General features: G+C 37.8%; 1 protein-coding gene across 1 annotated transcript in view; it reads left to right on the forward strand.

Moving 5' to 3' along the window:
• Nucleotides 1-19,385, forward strand: part of ttn.2 (titin, tandem duplicate 2) — a 202,618-nt gene that overhangs the window by 19,763 nt on the left and 163,470 nt on the right. The window contains exons 23-41 of the mRNA XM_064327343.1: nt 1,192-2,888; nt 3,701-3,982; nt 4,529-4,795; nt 4,977-5,249; nt 5,341-5,604; nt 5,693-5,953; nt 8,893-9,153; nt 9,823-10,086; nt 10,177-10,437; nt 11,105-11,365; nt 11,455-11,715; nt 11,809-11,950; nt 12,769-12,937; nt 13,027-13,258; nt 14,307-14,591; nt 14,758-14,883; nt 14,991-15,179; nt 15,474-15,863; nt 18,021-18,071. Coding sequence (XP_064183413.1) covers nt 1,192-2,888; nt 3,701-3,982; nt 4,529-4,795; nt 4,977-5,249; nt 5,341-5,604; nt 5,693-5,953; nt 8,893-9,153; nt 9,823-10,086; nt 10,177-10,437; nt 11,105-11,365; nt 11,455-11,715; nt 11,809-11,950; nt 12,769-12,937; nt 13,027-13,258; nt 14,307-14,591; nt 14,758-14,883; nt 14,991-15,179; nt 15,474-15,863; nt 18,021-18,071 — 5,936 coding nt within the window. The remainder of the gene's footprint in view (nt 1-1,191; nt 2,889-3,700; nt 3,983-4,528; nt 4,796-4,976; nt 5,250-5,340; nt 5,605-5,692; nt 5,954-8,892; nt 9,154-9,822; nt 10,087-10,176; nt 10,438-11,104; nt 11,366-11,454; nt 11,716-11,808; nt 11,951-12,768; nt 12,938-13,026; nt 13,259-14,306; nt 14,592-14,757; nt 14,884-14,990; nt 15,180-15,473; nt 15,864-18,020; nt 18,072-19,385) is intronic.

Raw genomic sequence — 19,385 nt, forward strand, 5'->3', positions numbered from 1 at the left:
TAAAAACATAATAACTTAAGAAGTTATGATGAGAACAGGCCATTCAGCGCATCCATCCATCCATTATCTATACCCGCTTATCTTGAGCAGGGTCACAGGCTCAACGAGTAAAGGCCCCACTACTGAGTCCTGTGGAGCCTACTTTGTACTGGACTATGCTCTGATGCGATTCGTCCTTCCATGACACTTTGAGTTTGGCCGTTCAGCCAATTCAAGCCCATTCTGCTATGACTCCTGTGTTTCCTACTAATTTCATTTTTATTATAAGCCTCTCATGTGGCACTGTGTCAAAAAACCTTTGGAAATCCAAATAAATCATGTCATAGGCCTGAATCATGTCATTAAACAATGTAGCTTCCTAAAAAAAGTCAAAGCATTTCGATAAAAAAGACCTCCCCTTGCGAAACCTGCGCTGGGTATCACTTAAGGTGCTATTGTTTTCAAGGAGTAATTACATTTGGTCTCTAATGATTGATTAAAGTATTTTACATATAATGCAAGTTAAGTTTTTGCACGAAGTGCATCTGCCTTTTCACTATATTTGGTCCACTGCTGATGGTTCTTGGCCTACTGGAGTCTTTTCTTCTTGTTAAGAACACACAGCAAGGGCTTTTTCACGGATAGACATCCTTCTAGACCAGCAGGTCATAGTTGCCGTTTCACTGCAGTCAGGGGATCTAGTTGATATCTAGTTGCACTGAGTTCTTCCTGTACTTGTCGTGGAGTTTTACAATGGTTGATAGACAATACTATATATTTGACTACTGCCTCTTGATCTTCCTGGTCTTCTCCTGTTAACATTCCTGCCCATTGGCTGTGGCTAGGGCTTCAAACCTGTTCGACAGTCTCAAGCCTAGGTTGACGGGAGGATTTTTCTTGTGTTTTGCTTCCCTAATGGTCATGGTTTTCTAGGGGTTGAGGGTTGATTGCTTTCGGCTTGTGTGATCCAATGAACCACCAGCAGCGCTGATCAGTTTTATCCTTTTCTAGAATTACTATCTGGCAGCAAAGATTGTGATTGTCTATGCATTTATCGCACTGGTAGTTTGAGACAAATGGTCAGGATGTACATCTCACAAGCCTGGCTTTTGGGTAGTTTCTGACAAAATTGTAAAAATAAATGTCTTAAGGATTTATTGCTTCAGAATTAACAGAAATGAGGATGTTAATTCATGTGAACATTTATTACAGAATTGAAGGCACCAAAGGGGAAGCAAATTTCAAGATCGCCTCTAGTGTAGGCTCTGATAGTGCCTGGTACACAGCCACAGCCATCAACAAGGCTGGACGAGACACCACCCGCTGCAGGGTCAACATAGAAATGGAGTCTGCTGAACCAGAGCCTGAGAGAAGACTTGTCATCCCCAAGGGAACCTACAAAGCCAAGGAAATTGCAGCTCCAGAGTTGGAGCCCTTACATCTCCGTTATGGTCAGGAGCAGTGGGAAGAAGGGGACTTGTATGACAAAGAAAAGCAGCAGAAGCCACACTTCAAGAAGAAGTTGACCTCAGTCAGGCTGAAGCATTTTGGTGCTGTGCATTTTGAATGTAGGCTTACTCCTATTGGTGACCCCACCATGGTAGTGGAGTGGCTGCATGATGGGAAACCTCTGGCAGCAGCTAACAGGCTGCGAATGATCAATGAGTTTGGCTACTGCAGTCTTGACTATGAAGTGGCTTACAATAGGGATAGTGGTGTAATCACCTGCAGAGCAACAAATAAGTTTGGAGTTGATCAGACCTCTGCTACCCTGATTGTGAAGGATGAGAAGAGCCTTGTGGAAGAGTCTCAACTACCAGAAGGTAGGAAGGGAATGCAAAGGATTGAAGAGATGGAACGCATTGCCCATGAAGGGGCTCTTGCAGGAGTCACAACTGAAGAGACATATGAGAAGACTAAGCCTGACATTGTTCTTCTCCCTGAGCCGGCGAGGGTATTAGAAGGGCAGACTGCCAGGTTCCGCTGCAGAGTGACTGGATACCCTGTGCCTAAGGTGAACTGGTACCTCAATGGGCAACTCATCAGGAAAAGCAAGAGGTTCAGGCTCCGCTATGATGGTATTTACTACCTTGAGATTACTGATTGCAAATCTTATGATTCAGGAGATGTGAAAGTAATGGCAGAGAGCCCTCAAGGTGTGGCTGAACACTGTGTGAAACTGGAGATTCAGCAGAGGGAGGACTTTAGGTCTGTTCTTCGTCGTGCCCCTGAGCCAAAGGCTCCAGAATCTGGTACTGAGCATGGAAGGGTTCACTTTGAGGTTGTCAAGGTTGAGAAACCCCCTGAGGCTGCTCAGGCCAAAGAAATTGTGAAACTAAGAAAGACTGAAAGAGTCGTCCATGAGAAACCAACAGAGGAGACAGAGGAGCTGAGAAGCAAATTTAAGCGTAGGACAGAGGAAGGCTACTATGAAGCCATCACTGCTGTAGAGCTCAAGTCTCGTAGGAAGGATGAATCCTATGAGGATATGCTAAGGAAAAGGAAAGAGGAACTTCTTCATTGGACCAAAGAGGTGTCTGAGGAGGAAAAGAAAAAGGAAGAGGAAAGAGGCAAAGTGACCATTCCCATAATCAAACCAGAAAGAATCGAACTCTCTCCTAGCATGGAAGCTCCAAAGATTCTGGAACGCATACAGAGCCAGACAGTTTCCCTAACCGAAGAGGTCCACTTTAGAGTTAGAGTGGTTGGGAAACCCGATCCAGAGTGCCAGTGGTTCAAGAACGGAGTTCTGCTGGAGAAGTCAGAGCGTATTTATTGGTACTGGCCCGAAGACAATGTATGTGAATTAGTGATCAAACATGTTTCAGCAGAAGATTCCGCTAGCATTATGGTCAAGGCTATCAACATTGCGGGAGAGACTTCAAGTCATGCTTTCTTGCTTGTACAAGGTAATGTACTAATATTCAACTTTCAATTCTCAAATCATTCATAAAACAATGTACTTGTTTAATTCTTGACATACAGTACAATACAATACAGGAAACTTGTTTGTACTTTTGCAGACGCTAGGCTTGAGACCTAGAAAACTTGGAATATTTGTAATAAAAATTAAAAACACACTAGTAATTTCTAAAATTATTCTTTTTCTTAATGAATTAACTGTGTACTGTAACTTTTAAAGCAAGATATTGGTAGAGATACTAATTAAAATTTTTCTAAATTTTATTTTATCATGAACAAGGGATTCCAACATATTATTTGTTCATTATTTTAGCAACTTAAAAACATCATTAAGTAATGTAATATGACTTTTTAAGATTTAAGAACTACAGGGGCAGAAAAAAATTAAATATTTTGTGTGTTAATGTAATTGGCTATTTTTTTGATGGGAATGGCAGCAAATACCCATGACAGATGGTACAAATTGCTTGACTTCATGGTGAATGATTTGAATTTATTTTAACTTGAAAGATGGAAGAAATTTTCCTGCAAAAGACAAAAAAGAAATAACCAAATTTTATATTAAAACAAATATTTGTACATTTTTTCCTGTTTCATAGGGAATGTGAGATATATATTTCCACAATTTTGTCAGTGTTGATATTACCTTGATTTAATCTAAGTTAAAATAGCCCAGATAGTTTGACCTGTCCAGTCCTATTCTAGTGTAAATTGTAATGCATATGACTAGTATTTAATACTCTTTAAGATCAGTATCAGACAAAATAATTCAAGGGGTTACTATATTTCTCTATTTCAGCCAAGCAAGTTGTTACATTTACCCAAGAATTGGAAGATGTCCATGCCAAAGAGAAAGATACAATGACAACCTTTGAGTGTGAAACTAGTGAACCATTTGTCAAAGTGAAATGGATGAAGAACAACATGGAAATTTTCTCTGGAGACAAATATCGAATGCATTCAGACAGAAAGGTGCATTTCCTGTCTGTGTTGATCATTGACATGGGAGATGCTGCAGAGTACAGTTGTGTTGTTGCTGAGGATGACCACATCAGAACCACTGCCAAATTAATTGTTGAGGGTAAGTCTCTTTTAACTATTAACAATCTGTAATTACTTAATACATTGATTTTATTCATTTGAAATCAAGCAGATTACCCAGATTTCGATAGGTCTTCCATATAAAATATGAAAACAATATTAGCCAGGGAGGGATTTTTGACCCTGTTAAACAGAGAGGGGTGAAGGTAAGTATCCTTCAGTATTCATCAAGACAGAAATGAATCAGGGAACCTTACATTTTGTGAATCCTAAACTTTCTAAACTGAAAAAAACATGCTGGCATTGAGACAATCCCTGGGATTCAGGAAATACAAAATCCAAATTTACATTTAGTTTTAAGTGAATGTTAAAGACAAATGTTTGTTGATTCCTGTGCCAAAAATTCTGAAGGTCAAGGTGAACTTACAGTTGTGTTTCTCTTTCCAGGATGTTTCCCATCCAAGTAGTCAAATGTCATACAATTCTTCTTTCTCATACAAAAATGCTTCCTACAGGGGAATATAGCTGCAGGTGAAAATGGACCCATCCCCTTGTAGGTTTACAGTATTTATTTATTTTTGCACAGGTGCCCCACTGGATATGGAAAAGAAACTGGAGAATATAGAAGTACCTGAGACATACTCCGGTGAATTTGAATGTGTTGTGTCTCGTGAGGATGTTGAGGGTACTTGGTACTTTGGGGACAAGGAAATTACCCCCAGCAGCAAGTATGTCATGTCCTCTCGCCGTGGACGCCACACACTCACTGTCAAAGATGTCAAGAAGGAGGACCAAGGAAAATACACATTTATTGTTGGTGAACTCAAGACAACAGCCTCCTTAGTTATGAAATGTGAGTATTCTTGCATGCCCATTGACAGTGGCATTGCAGTGAGAACAGTAACTGTAGCAGCAATGGGAAAAAGTGTTTGTTTTCTGTATGCAGTATTCAGCTGAACATTTTGGTAGCTGCCATATTTTCATCAGAGATTGCTAAATGGACCTGGACTAAAGTAACTTATCTTTTTCCAAAGTACGCCCGGTGACACTGCTGCAAGGACTCAGTGACCTTACAGTCTGTGAAGGGGACATTGCTCAACTGGAAGTCAAATTCTCGCAGGAGCACGTTGAGGGCTCCTGGATGAAGAATGGACAAGCTATCTCTGCCACTGACCGTATCCATGTTGTGATTGACAAGCTCAATCACAAGCTACTCATTGAAAATGCCAACAGGGATGATGCTGGAATGTATTCTTTTGTTGTTCCTGCTCAGGCCATATCCACCTCTGGGAAGCTAACTGTTCAGAGTAAGTTTTTTCAATTGAACTGGTGTTCAGCTGAGCTTCCTTTTCATGCCATATGAGCTGCGCATTAATTCTGTTGTTTTGTTTATCATAGCTATTGGCATCTTGACCCCACTAAAGGATGTGTCTTCAGTGGAGGGCACCAAAACTGTGCTGGAGGCTAAAATCTCTGCTCCTGATATTAGCTCAGTAAAATGGTATCACAATGACAAGTTGGTGGTACCCAGTGAAAGAGTCCAGTTGATCACTAAAGGATCCAAGCAACGTCTGGTCTTCAGCAGGACCTTTGCTTCAGACCAGGGGCAGTACAAACTGGTTGTTGGCAGAGCTGATTCCAGCTGCAAACTGACTGTTGAAAGTAAGCACTTACACAAACAATATAATCTAATAAATATTCTTAATATTGACATGCGAAAATGGAATATCATATTTTTTGTCTTTTTAAGGAATCAGCATTGTGAAGCATATGGAAGACCAGGTTTGCACTGAAACCCAGAATGTCACCTTTACGGTTGATTTGTCCCACTCTGGTATTGATGTTCTCTGGACCTTTAAGAATCAGCATCTGAAAGCTGGTCCCAAGCACAAGATTGAGGCAAAGGGCAAACGCTATACCCTGACTGTCATTGATACCATGAAGGATGAGGAGGGACAATACACATTTGCTGCTGGTGAACAGACATCCAGTGCTAAACTTACTGTATCAGGTATGTACAAAGCCATATAATGATAAGTTGCTTTAAAAATGAATCCAAGAGAGGAACACACTCAATTCACTATTACAATTAGTGTCATTGATTAATAATATTTATTAGGGGTTCAAGCCCGAAGGGCTGAAACCCTATTGTTTTTGCTTTTGTGCTGGTTTATTATTAATCTTCTTCAGAAATGTTTGCGCAAATTCCCGTGAGATGGTAAATGGAAGAGACATGAAATTCTGCCCTTTGATTGGAAGTTGTGTGCAAGTGCTGCCCAAATAACATGACCTCAATCGGCCTGATGGGGGCGCTATAATTAAAGGTCAAAATTTTAAACTTTGAAAAGTCATATCTCCTACTCCATGAGTCCGATTTACACGAAACTTGCTACAGACATCCATCTATCCTCACTCTACAAATTTGCCTCAAGAACCACTAAAGTCCGTCTGACTAGATTTTCCGCGATTTAGAATTTTTTGAATAACACATTTTTGACATCTCCTAAACCGTAGGTCCGATTGCTACCAAATTTTCTGTGGATCATTACTGGACCTTATCAAAAGTTATCAAAAGCTTGTTGATATCCTACTGCGTTTTGAAGATATTGACCAATGAACTACAAAAGGGCGTGGCTCAGCACATAAATAGACCAAAGTCAACAATTGTTGGGCCAACCATCACAAAACTTGCAGGATATGTCCACATAAGTACTTGAAACATACCCTGAAAGTTTCATTCAAATCGACCACTAGGGGGCACTACAAATGTAAAAAATGGGCATGGCAAAACATAAATCAGACTATAAATCAAAAATTGTTTGTCCAATCATTACAAAACTCACAGGATATGTTTCATAACACTGTTGAACCACGTGCGTAAAACTATTTTGAAATCGCCCAATAGGGGGCGCCACCAGTCTACGGGCAAAGGTTGAAGGTCATAGCTCCTACACCGTGAGTCTGATTTACACAAAACTTGCTACAGACATCCATCTATCCTCACTCTACAAATTTGCCTCAAGAACCATTAATTAACTGACTGAATTACTGACTGAATGAGGTAGTGAAGGTGCTTCACATCTAAAAATGACCATTCAGGAATGTAAATTGGAACTGGATTTAGCTCGAATGAGTATATATGGGTATATCCTGGTATTATCTGGCACCTCGAGTGTACCAGTAAAATAAATAACAATTACAAACAGAAATATAGCCATTAATTATAAGTGTGTTGAAGGCTCCCTTTTCCCAAACCCAATACCTATCATTAAATAGTTTTCATGCAGACACAATCATACTGTCATTTATTTAGTTCTTATATGATATGATGACAATTTTTTTTCTTAAAGTTCTTGTAGGACATGATGATGATGGTCCTATGCTACTGTTAGTTTGTTGTGCAATTAAACCTTTTCATTCATTCATTGAGAATGAACATATTGGGTCAAGTCAAATTCTTTGTATGTATAAGGACGGAGTGTAGCACAGTGGGTAAGGAACTGGGCTTGTAACCAAAAGGTCGCAGGTTCGATTCCCGGGTAAGGACACTGCCGTTGTACCCTTGAGAAAGTACTACCTGAATTGCTTCAGTATATATCAGCGTATAAATGGATACATGTAAAATGCTATGTAAGTTGTAGTCTCTGGATAGAGCTCTGCTAAATGCTGTATGTATGAAATTAATATAAATGGACTTGACTATTACAATTACTCTGATTCTGACTAGTTCTTATTGCGCTTCACAGCTTTCACTTTCTAACGGTCCGTGTTGGCTTGAAACCCGGAATCGCTGCTTGCGGTTATATTTTATGTTTTATTTTTTGATTATCTTCTTGATGCCATGATCTAAACCACTCGAGGTTTACATTAAATGTAGCTCCTTCTGTTCTTGTGCCCCTTTGTGAGTTGAAAAAAAATCAGATCCTCATCAGCTTCAGCCCTGCAATAATTTTATCATGTCTCCTGTATGCCTCTAGGACATGTGTTGTACAGTTCAGACACTAGGAACTTGCCCCAATCTGCACACTTAAGTAATAGGCTACTTTGACACTTTGATTTACAGCACTTAGGTAGTTCAGATGAGTGTGTCCACACAATTATCTGGGATTAGGTTCTTGGATTTCTTAATTTGAAATTATGCAAGGACTCACTAAACACTTTATGAGCTGTTTCCATAAATCTGCATTTTTGAAATTTTCTTTGGAGCATAGCCTATAAAATAGCAGAGCACTGTATGCAATAAATAAACATTATACCCTTCTTTTATATTTTCAAATACAAAAAGGAAAGAACAAAAGGACAAAGAAGTCCATAAACACATTCAGAAACTTCTGTTTTCATTTGCTACCATAAAGTCATAGTTTAAAACGTAATGTGCATTCACAAACAATAGCCACATAGTAAAGGTCTAACAGGTCTAAGGTCTAAGGATCTAACATAGTGCTCTAATCTGGATTATGCGCATGAAGTATATACTTGACTTCATAGTGAATGATTGGAGCTTGGGTCATTAAAAAGGTGGAAGATGAAATGTTACAAAATGGATTGGAGTTTGTGTTTAATACTTTAAGATGAAACAAATAATTATTGACACTTGTGAATTGTTTTCCAATATATCTAAAAACAGTTGCAAAAAAGCATGTTTAAAAATAATAATAAATAAAGTCCGTTGTGAAATAGATTGTTTGAAAGTATTGGTATGATAAATTATGATTGTACCCTGAACATCTTAGAAGAGCAGAAGAAATTTATGGTCTTAATTATTTCTTAATAAATACTTCAGTATCCCCTATATTCCTAATTAAATATCTTAACAATTGTGACAATTACATAATGTTTTCATCCTGCAGACTTTCAATTGCTCATATGTATTGGTTTGCCAACTGACAAAATTTAATGACTGCACCATTGTGCCCACTCGAGTTCAGTATTTACCTTCAATTCTTCCAGGTGGTGCGATTAACAGACCTCTCCAGGATGTGACAGTAGCAGAGTCCCAGACTGCAGAGTTTGAGTGTGAAGTGGCCAATCCAAATACTGAGGGGAAATGGTTGAAGGATGGCCGCCCTGTGGATTTTGGTGACAACATAAGGAGTGAGAAAGATGGACGGATAAGACGCCTAGTAATTGTCATCACCAGACCTCAGGATGTTGGTGAATACACGTACCAAGTGGCGAACTCCAAGACTACAGCCAACCTGAGAGTTGAAGGTATTGTACCGATTATTGTTATTTCTGTTCCGTAGTCATATTGAGACCGGTGCCTTGTCCGAAACAGTGCTCATGCTTCTCCACGTTTTATCGTATGTACTTAGTGTTGTAATTTCTACTGGATTTATGCTAAAATGATCAGTTCGCAAGTGTGTAAGGGCTTCCCTTTATTCTCCTTTGATCCCCTTTTACAAAATTGCAATCAGTCTTGTTCCAATTAGTATTACAAGCAGATGAAGCACCATAGGTTCTGCACAACATAATTGATAATAATGAGAAATAATGACTTTAATATTGTTTAATATATTAGCAGTGATATTGTATGTGTTGGTCACCCCAAATATGTTGGTATTTGGAAATATATGTAAACAGGTTTGTCCCAAAATTTCCTATTTTACCCAGACCTCTAAATACCCTTCCATTTCAATGGTCAAGCAAATAATTAATCAAAATGGTTAATCAAAATTTCTAAGAATACCTTTTAGCTGGCACTGTCAGTTATTTAAATGTCCACATATAAACACTTGATTATTTTGTTCCAAGTGTGACTTGTTTGTAAAAAGGCAATCATAAAGTTTGCTTTAAGCTTTTTGATAACATATTTTGAATGTAATGTAGCATCTGTTGATAAAACTGCTGTAATCTATATTCCAACATTTTTTTCTGTAGCTGTGAAGGTGCGTAAGACACTTAGGAATCAGACAGTTACTGAGACCCAGGAAGCAGATTTCAGTCTTGAGCTCACCCACAAGAATGTGAAAGGCTTCCAGTGGATCAAGAATGGTATTGAGATCCAGCCCAGTGACAAGTTTGAAATAATAGTAGATGGCATGGTTCACACCCTGAAGATCAAGAACTGTAACACACAGGATGAGTCTGTCTATGGATTCAAACTGGGAAAACTGTCTGCTAATGCCAGACTTAACGTTGAGAGTAAGTTTGACATGCATGGTTTAACAAATATAAAACAATGTAACTGTAATCGTGTGTTCCTGAGATGTACATCTCTCCACTGTCTTTTAGCTATTAAGATTGTGAAGAAACCCAAGGATGTGACCTCCCTTTTGGATGCAACTGCATCTTTTGAGCTGAGCTTGTCTCATGACAACATCCCAGTGAAGTGGATGTTAAATAATGTTGAGCTGAAGCCCAGTGAGAACTACAAGATACTGTCAGAGAGGAAGGCTCACAAGCTAGTCATCCAGAATGTGAACACCCGCCATGCTGGAGAATACACAGCTGTTGTTGGACATTTGCAATGCAGTGCAACACTATATGTTGAAGGTAAGTACTGATAAGTACTTACTTAATGTGAAATTGGACAGTTTTACTATGAAACAGATTATTGTTTCACCTCTCATTGTTACACTTCATAAATGTATTTCACAAATTTATATTCACTTAGATTTCTTGATTAATGCTTCAAACTTATTTTAACACAATCACATTTTCTTATTTTGGCTGAGGCAGTCCCCATAAGTGCTGATCTTTGAATATATTTTTATCTACCAGCATGTCTTTAATCATTGTAATTAATTGTTGTAATTAAAATTAATTGCGTGAGTTAACATGATGGGCTGTCGGTACCAATGCGCTAACTCCTGATTAATTTTAATTACAATTTTTAATTACAATGGTTAATGATTGGATGGTTGATGGGAAATGTGGTCATAGATCTGCACTTATGTGGACCACCACACCAAATTAGAAAATGAGATTGCACTAAATAAATTTAAAGCGTTAATCATTGAAAATTAATCACACGACTTAGCGCATTATTGTTGACAGTCTTAGCAATAATCTAAACATTAAAATCTTCCCACTTTAAAGAAAATTTGGTAGTCTCATTTTTAAAAATTGCTTCATATTTGGTGACAGTACTATGTGCATTTCTAACTAAAATTTATCAGGCTTTCAGTAAAAATACCTCTTATGTCCATGCTTTGTTCAGCTTTGCGTGTCACAAAAACAATGAAGAACATTGAAGTCCCTGAGACCCAGGTTGCCACCTTTGAATGTGAGGTCTCTCACTTCAATGTGCCGTCCACCTGGCTTAAGAATGGAGTGGAGATCGAGATGAGCGAGAAGTTCAGGATCGTAGTACAGGGCAAGCTGCACCAGCTCAAAATAATGAATACCAGCAGAGACGACTCTGCAGAGTACACTTTTGTATGTGGAAATGACAGAGTTTCTGCTACGTTGACAGTCAACGGTAAGTCATATTCTAGTCATTCATTTCCTTTATTTCATTATAAACAAATTAAACCACAAACAATTATCATGTTTCTCTCTGTTTTTCAGCCATTCTGATCACATCAATGCTCAAGGACCTCAAAGCTCAAGAGAAGGACACAATCACCTTCGAGGTGAATGTAAACTATGAAGGAATAACCTACAAGTGGCTGAAGAATGGTGTGGAGATCCGGTCATCAGAAAAATGCCAGACTCGCACCAAGCAACTCACCCACTCATTAACTATTAGGAATGTACACTTTGGGGATGGTGGACAGTACTCCTTTGTGGCCGGGTCTGCAAAAACATCTGCTAACCTTTATATTGAAGGTAAATTTATTATTTATGCCACTTTTTTCTTTTGAATGGCATGTTATTTGCTGGTTTCTTCATTTATTTAATGTGATTCACTTTGTTTTTCAGCACGTGTTGTTGAATTCAGAAAGCACATCAAAGACATAAAAGTAACTGAGAAGAAAAGGGCCGTTTTTGAATGCGAGGTCTCTGAGCCAAACATACATGTGATGTGGATGAAAGATGGACAAGAGCTGGAAATAACTGATAGGTATGTCATTTGGTTTGCCCCCTTAGTTCTTCGCCTAGAATGTATAATGGTCCCTTTGCATGGATCATTTTTCCAGTATAAATTTCTGTCAATGAGTCACTGCTCAAAAAAACTGAATTGTCATGGAGAGCAGAAGTAATTTATGACTGCTTACAACTTTAACAAAATAGTGCCAAAATAATTCAGTGGTATTATACAATGAATGTAACAATGAATGAAACATTAAAAAAAAGTATAAATAGAGATAGTTTTGTGAAAGCAAATAGGCCTCTTGACAAGGTCACTTTCGATGCATGGAAATCATATTTATTTTGGTTAATTTGATTTAGGCTGTTTTGGTGCGCGTGCTTCCTGATTTATATTACAAATTAATACAATACATTATATTATAATTTAAGACAAAAGCTGCCTCTGAAAATCCATGAAAAGTTCTAGAATTTTGCAATAGAAATTCAGTAGAATGCTATTTCCAAGTATAATGACCTATTCCAAAATATTTAACTGCACAGAAAGGCCTTCATGAAGTGTTTTGGCAGCAAATATAGTGGTTATTCTTCTAAGCAAATAATGTTAAAAAATAATATCTGATGTTGTTCAAAATCCTAATATTAGTGAAAGCATAAGTATAAGAAACCCAGTGTTTTGAAATACTTGTGTATTTACTAATATTAGGATTTTGAACAATATCAGATATTTCAGTAATCGCTCTGTACCAGGTGGTGGTTACTGATCTAACAACTTTGAACATTTCATTTTTATATTTGACATCCATAGAATGTATATACAAATTTATAAAACAGTTATTTTTTTGCTTGCAGATACAAAACTACAGCTGAGAAATATGTTCACCGCCTGATGATCCAAACTGTTCGCATGTCTGATGCTGGAGAGTACTCTGTGGTTGCTGGTTCAAGCATTTCTAAGGCCCATCTCACTGTGGAGGGCCGTGATGTCAGGATTACAGAACCCAGGGAGAGGGAAATAACTGTAAATATGCTTTTTATAGATCTCTTCAAAAATGAGAGGTGTAACTTTCATATTTTTATCTGAAAATGTACGTTCTGTCTTTTTTTTAGGTCCTTGAGAAGCAGAGAGCAACAATTGAATTTGAAGTAAATGAAGATGACATTGAAGCTCGCTGGCTGAGGAATGGAACTGAGATTCAGTTGTCAACTGAGAAAAGATTCAGCTATGCAGCTATCAGAAAGGTCCATCGCTTGACCATCTCAGAGACCTACCGCAGTGATGCTGGGAAGTACACATTTATTGCTGGCAGGAACAGGAGTGAAGTTACTCTGCTCGTCAAAAGTAAGCATAATTTTGTTTTCACAGTTTTCTCCCGGTGATACTGAAATAAAATATTTCTGTTATTTCTTATAAATGTGGATACATTTTTATTGCAGTATAATTTCAAAACCCTGTTTAAAAAAACTTTATATTTATACTAAATATTTTTGTGGTAAATTGCCATGGTCAAATGAAAAATTGATTCATTTCCAAATTCACCAAAATGTAATTTATGGTTTATTAGTGTGGTTGCCTGTGGCAATCACACTACTATTATCTCACATATTTATTTATTAGTGTGGTTGCCTTTGGCAATCACACTACTATTATCGCACATATTTATTTATTTATTATTTTTTCCACCTATTTTTTGGAACGCTACTCCTCCCACAGTTTTCGCACCACATACACGTGCAATATGTCAAATTGACCGGCTTCTTTGGGAATCGTGTGCTATTACTTTGTGGAAGGTTTCGCTGCACGGTTATTGCGGGAATTGTCTAGTTCAATATACAATCCTCAATTTGAGGTCTGCTTGGAAATAATACAGTACTTTGATCACTGTATTACTTTCATATATGGTTTCAAAATTAATCTTACATGTAGCTATAAGGCCTTCAACATAAAATTTAAAACTAGTGAGCAAGTGTGGGTCCATGGAAAAAGAAAACTCATGAATATAATAGAAAATAATCATGAATTTCACAATTTTTATTGTGAGCATGAATACTGAACAGTGAAATCTATTAAATTTAAAAAATTGGACAGTAAACAAAAAACCATATGTGCAGCCTGCAAATGTTAAGCTAATATTAAAAAATGAGCTAATATGCAAAAAAACACTTTTTTAATCCAAGCTTCTAGGTTCTTCTGTAATTAAATGAAATATGTACGATATCTACTGACGACAGTAGAATCTACCTTTTATAAGGTTCACTTGTGTTTAAATATTGGAAATATGAAATAAAAATATAAATCTACTGTAAGCATTGTATTACCTTAGTGTTGAAGTGATGCAGAAGCAAATGTGGGAAGCTATATTTACTTATGTCTCTTCTGCTTGATTCAGTTCCTGAGCCTCCCCAGATCATCAAACAAATGGAGCCCCTATCTGTGGAGGCTGGCAAGCCTGCCCGTTTCTCTGTGGAAGTGAAAGGCATCCCACAGCCACAGATATTCTGGTACAAAGACTCCCAGGCCCTGTCCGCTGGATTCAAGTGTAAATTCCTACATCACAGGGATGTCCACACACTGATGCTCATCGAGGTCTTCCCAGAGGATGCAGCTGTCTACAACTGTGAAGCCAAGAATGACTATGGTGTAGCTACCAGCTCTGCTTCCCTGACTGTGGAAGGTAACAGTGAATAATGGTGGTAATAATAACACTAAAGATAATTATTTAAAGGCCTGATTAAAAATGCTGAAGCTTTGGGAAGCTCCTCTTTGAAGGCATATTCACTATACATGATTTGCCATTGCACATACATGGTTCTCTTATTAAATGTCTCTTTCTGTCTTAGTTCCAGAGGTTATCTCCCCTGATACTGGAGCCCCACTGTCTCCCCCTGTGATTGTGTCTCCAATTTATAACACCTCTGCTCAGGAGGGGGAGTCTGCTCGATTCCAGTGCCGCGTATCTGGAGAAGGTACTTTACTGTTTTCTATCTGATGATACAGATTTGTTTATCATTGAAAGTTTTCTAGACCCATATGAGCATAAAATACATTAATGCCTATGTGTTTTGTTCTCTAGATCTTAAAATCACCTGGTATTGCAGAGACAAGGAGATCCAGAAGTCAGACGTATTTAGGATGTCTCAGTTCGACGATAACTTCCTGCTGGAAATTATAAGAGTTTACCCAGGGGATGGGGGGGAGTATACTTGTGTTGCTAGAAATTCAGCTGGAATGGTCTCTTGCTCAGCTGTTCTGACGCTTGAGGGTGAGTTGTCCTTGTCTTCTTCTTGTGTAATTTATAGCTTTGTGTATTACCTACAGATTTTATTGAATAAAATGATGTGCTTAATCAATTTGCTCTCTTGCATATAGTATATTTATAGCTCAAACATAAAGACAAACAATTCAGTGGAGACAGCTTGTTCATTTATTTTCTGCAATGGTCTGAGGTAATCGTATTTAAATACATGTACATTTAATGTCTCCAGTATGATATAAATGTATATATGGATGATAATGGTGAAATTTGTTTTATTGAAAAGTGGCATGCTTCTTTCAGGACATAGACAAATTGACGACAGTACACCTAAGGCTCAATGGCAGGCCTCAACCAGTCTGTCTACAAGCATATCGAGTGTAAAGAAGGAGCCAATTGGCCAAAGACCTGCTTTCATTCAGCCTATTGCAAGCTGCACAGTGCTTCATGGAGAAGTTGCCAGATTCCATGCTCGCGTGTCTGGCATGCCAAAGCCAGAGATCAGCTGGTTTCATAATCAGCAGCTTGTAAAGCCAACAAAAAATGTTGTCTTTCATTTCGATGAGATGACAACAATTGCCACGCTAATCATAGTTGATGCTTTCCCTGAGCATGCTGGACTATACACTTGCAAAGCAACCAATAATGCTGGAGAGGCAGTTTGCACGGCTACCCTTACAGTAACCAAAGAAGGTAAATCAAACATGTTCTCTGCTTTTTTAATGTGTCATTAATACATTGCTGCTATTTACTTGCTTTTTGATGCAACATCTTTTTTTAGTGTGTTCTTTCACAGTGCGATCCATTTGAAAACCTGTACGTTCTATAGTATTATGTGAAAAGCACTGCTGGAAAATATTTCAATTGTGCTTTGTTCTAAGCTAATATTTCTAAGTATTGCTTTTTCATTGTTGAGAAACACCTGCGATTCAGTTTAATCATCACTGGATAATAGGTTACCTTGTAATGCAAGTGAGATGGGAACCACCTTTAGTTTTTCAATTATCCTTCATTTCATGATTATGGCGCTTCACCTCACAAAAATTTGTTGCTGTCAGCACTGAGAATGGCAAATCCAAAATTCGTAATCATAAGGTCAGGATGATTGTCACGCACTACGGAATACTTATTTTGCTCAGAAATTGAAAAGTGCTGGTAGGGAGTGTGTGTTAAACCAGAGCTGGCCTTAGGATTTAGGTAGGTCTAAATAAGAAGTAACCGGGGGAAACTGATCGTGGACCGAGGGGCCAGGGGGTGTTGCTGTGGGGTCATGGGCAGAAGCACACGTGAGGGAACCAGGGAACTGGCGCAAGAGCGTTAGCATTGAAAAACACATTTAAAATATGAATTGTGTGGCCCATCCGTGGTTGTGGCCCTAAATGACAGCATAGGCCATTTATGCCAGGAGTTGACTCTGTGTTAAACACTGGAGAGTTGTAAAAAGGGTCTCCTCTCGGACCACAACTTCTTCACTGTTGATCCTTCCCTGTTTTTTAAAAAAAGTAGAAATATATTCAAGAGTTTCAATCAGTGGATGAGGACTAGTCGCAGAGTATTCAACCAGTGACTGTGTCTGAGAAGTCCAGTGAAAATTTCCACATCTTTATGTAGAAAGCCCAGAGTGTTCCCTGGAGCCCACATTGCTCCTGAAAATCAGTCTTCACTTGAGAACTAGCTACAGGGCTCACTTTATCTGCTCCTTCAATGGGCAGCAATTTACTGAGATCTTGTGGGATCATAATGAAAATAAAGTCACAAACACAGAGAACACAGAGAGGATGAAATGCTCACGAGGAGCACTGTCACTCACTGTTCTCAATGTCCAAATCAGTTACAGGGACATTATTGCTTATAGTAAAATAAACACAACAAAAATAGAACCCCTGCAGAGTTTGCACTGGAAGGTGGTCATTTTTCCAACTGGCTCATCTCGGATGCATTCACTTCGTCTGTTTCCATGCCTCCAACATAGAGTATTTATTCAAATTTGACCACGTTATTGTTTATATTCTGCATGTAACCTCCATATACCCTCTTCATTTATTCATCAACCAAAAAATTACGCTTTTTTTGCCTAACTAAATGCCTAATTTATGCCTTTAGTCTTGCTTTGCTGCAGAAACAGTCCAAAGCAAACACCATAGTCCCTTCTGAAGCACATAGTTGGACCTATTAAAAAGTATTCTGTAATAATAGGGGGTGACTGTTAACCAAGACAACCAGGAAAGAAAACGGCAACCTGTTCATTCGCCACTTTCTGTAAAATTACCAAGAGGAATACAGAAGTGCTTTTCAAGAATTTCTTGACAAACTGCTGCCAGAAACCCTTGTTAACCAAAGAGACAGCTTATCTATATTTATTGTAATAAAGAGAATCCCATCACCATGTCTTTTAAATTTTTGGTGACACATGATGGACATTGTTGAAACATGCTGGGCCTGTGTAGTTTAAACATAAAGATCATTAGCTGGAGCAAACGTTTACCTGCACATGGAAAATAGTGAATTCAGCTGGAGATGCTTCATGCAGTATTCAACTTAGTGACAGGTTGGCGACCCAACATATTTCCAAATACCGCTTAATAACCCATAAACCATTTTCATCCTTTATATCATTCATTTAAACCTGGATGCCACACATAAAGTTAAGGTTACATCAGACCAGGTTGACAGAGAAGTAAACATTAAAAGAAATATATCTTGAATAGAGAATTAAAATCATGTTACTTTTGTCCCATACAAACATTCTTGTGGGGAAAATAAATGTACAGATTCACTACACATGCTTGCTTTTATCAGTAGGTTATATGCCATTGTTTATTACAGTTGTTTTCTTGAATTACCTTACAGGGGTGAAAATGAAGGAAGAAACTGAGGCCAGAATTGAGGGGGAAGTCAAAGGTAAGACTACTCTTAAGCGATTTCAAATATTTTTGGTCGAACAGTTGTTTATGCTGGACATTCTTTATCACAATTCATTTTTTCGTTTTTAGGGATACTGCATGAAAGTAGTTGAAATGTGTTGACTAGACAACTCATATTGAAATGGTCTTTTGATATTTGTATTTCAGAATCTTAATATATGTATTTAAGAAGCACTTTGACTAATAGGAGTTGCTTGCTTTTCAGCAGTTTTGGATATTTGGGGGTTTGCATCTGTTTATTCCCTTCTTAAAGCATGAAGGATATCATTTGATTTATTTTTTCTTTTTATTTATTTGTTTGGTTTTTTGTTAATAAAAGGTGCAGGATGTGTATCTTTTAAAGTTTCCAGACAAAAGGAAATTATTCTTTAAAAGATATGGAAGTAGCCACATCTTTATTTGCTTCTAAAGTTCTTGCATCTGGAATTCTTTCCTCCTGCAAATATTTCTTAGACTGGCTTGCAGATAGTGGTATGTGATTAATGTTGTTTGCTTTTTATATAACACGTTTATATATGTAAACTATATTAGTTCGAATAAACGCCTTCTCGTACAATTCTAGAGCTGCTGTTATATTTGTATCTGAGCCATTTCGAAGCCATGTTTCTTTGAAATGTCTGAACAATTTACTCCCAATCAAAGGATTAGAAAGGGCGTTTATTCATCTTTCTGCAAGTCAGGTAAGGAATATTTTAGCTTACATACACAAAAATAAACAGGAAGAATTCATTTTCTATACACATAAGTTTATTTTGGAAACATGCTTTTAAAGAAATTTATGCTTTGAAGAAATGTCCACAGTTTGAAGAAGGAACAAAACATCAAGCAATTTTCGTGTCAGAATCTTTAAAAAAGAATCAAGTCTTGCGTTTATTCGAACAAATATGGTGAGTGAACGTTTTTTTATGGCTTTGTGACGTTGCATGACTTTAATATTTCTATTCATTTTAATTTAAATATTTTTTTCATTTTTACTTCTTTTTCCCCCAAGTGGGCATTTAATTGAATATTTCTTCCTTTCTTTTCCAGAATTATTTTTTAATGAAGGGGCTGAATACCTGGATAGCAGAAGACAACTTCGAGGTGCTTTTTCAGACACCGAAGACTTCTTAGATCATGGTCTTGTTTCCGCTAATCGTTGTTCCAGTAGAACATCATCTGTAAATTCATGGTTTGAAAATATTAAGCCTTCTTTTACTAAAAAGTTAAAATTTCAGTCTGTGTTGGAAGGGGAGCCTGCTACCTTCAAATGTAAACTAGTAGCTTGCCCCCCTCCAAAAATCTTATGGTT

The sequence above is a fragment of the Anguilla rostrata genome, chromosome 3 (genome assembly GCF_018555375.3).
Source record: "Anguilla rostrata isolate EN2019 chromosome 3, ASM1855537v3, whole genome shotgun sequence".
NCBI lineage: Eukaryota > Metazoa > Chordata > Actinopteri > Anguilliformes > Anguillidae > Anguilla > Anguilla rostrata.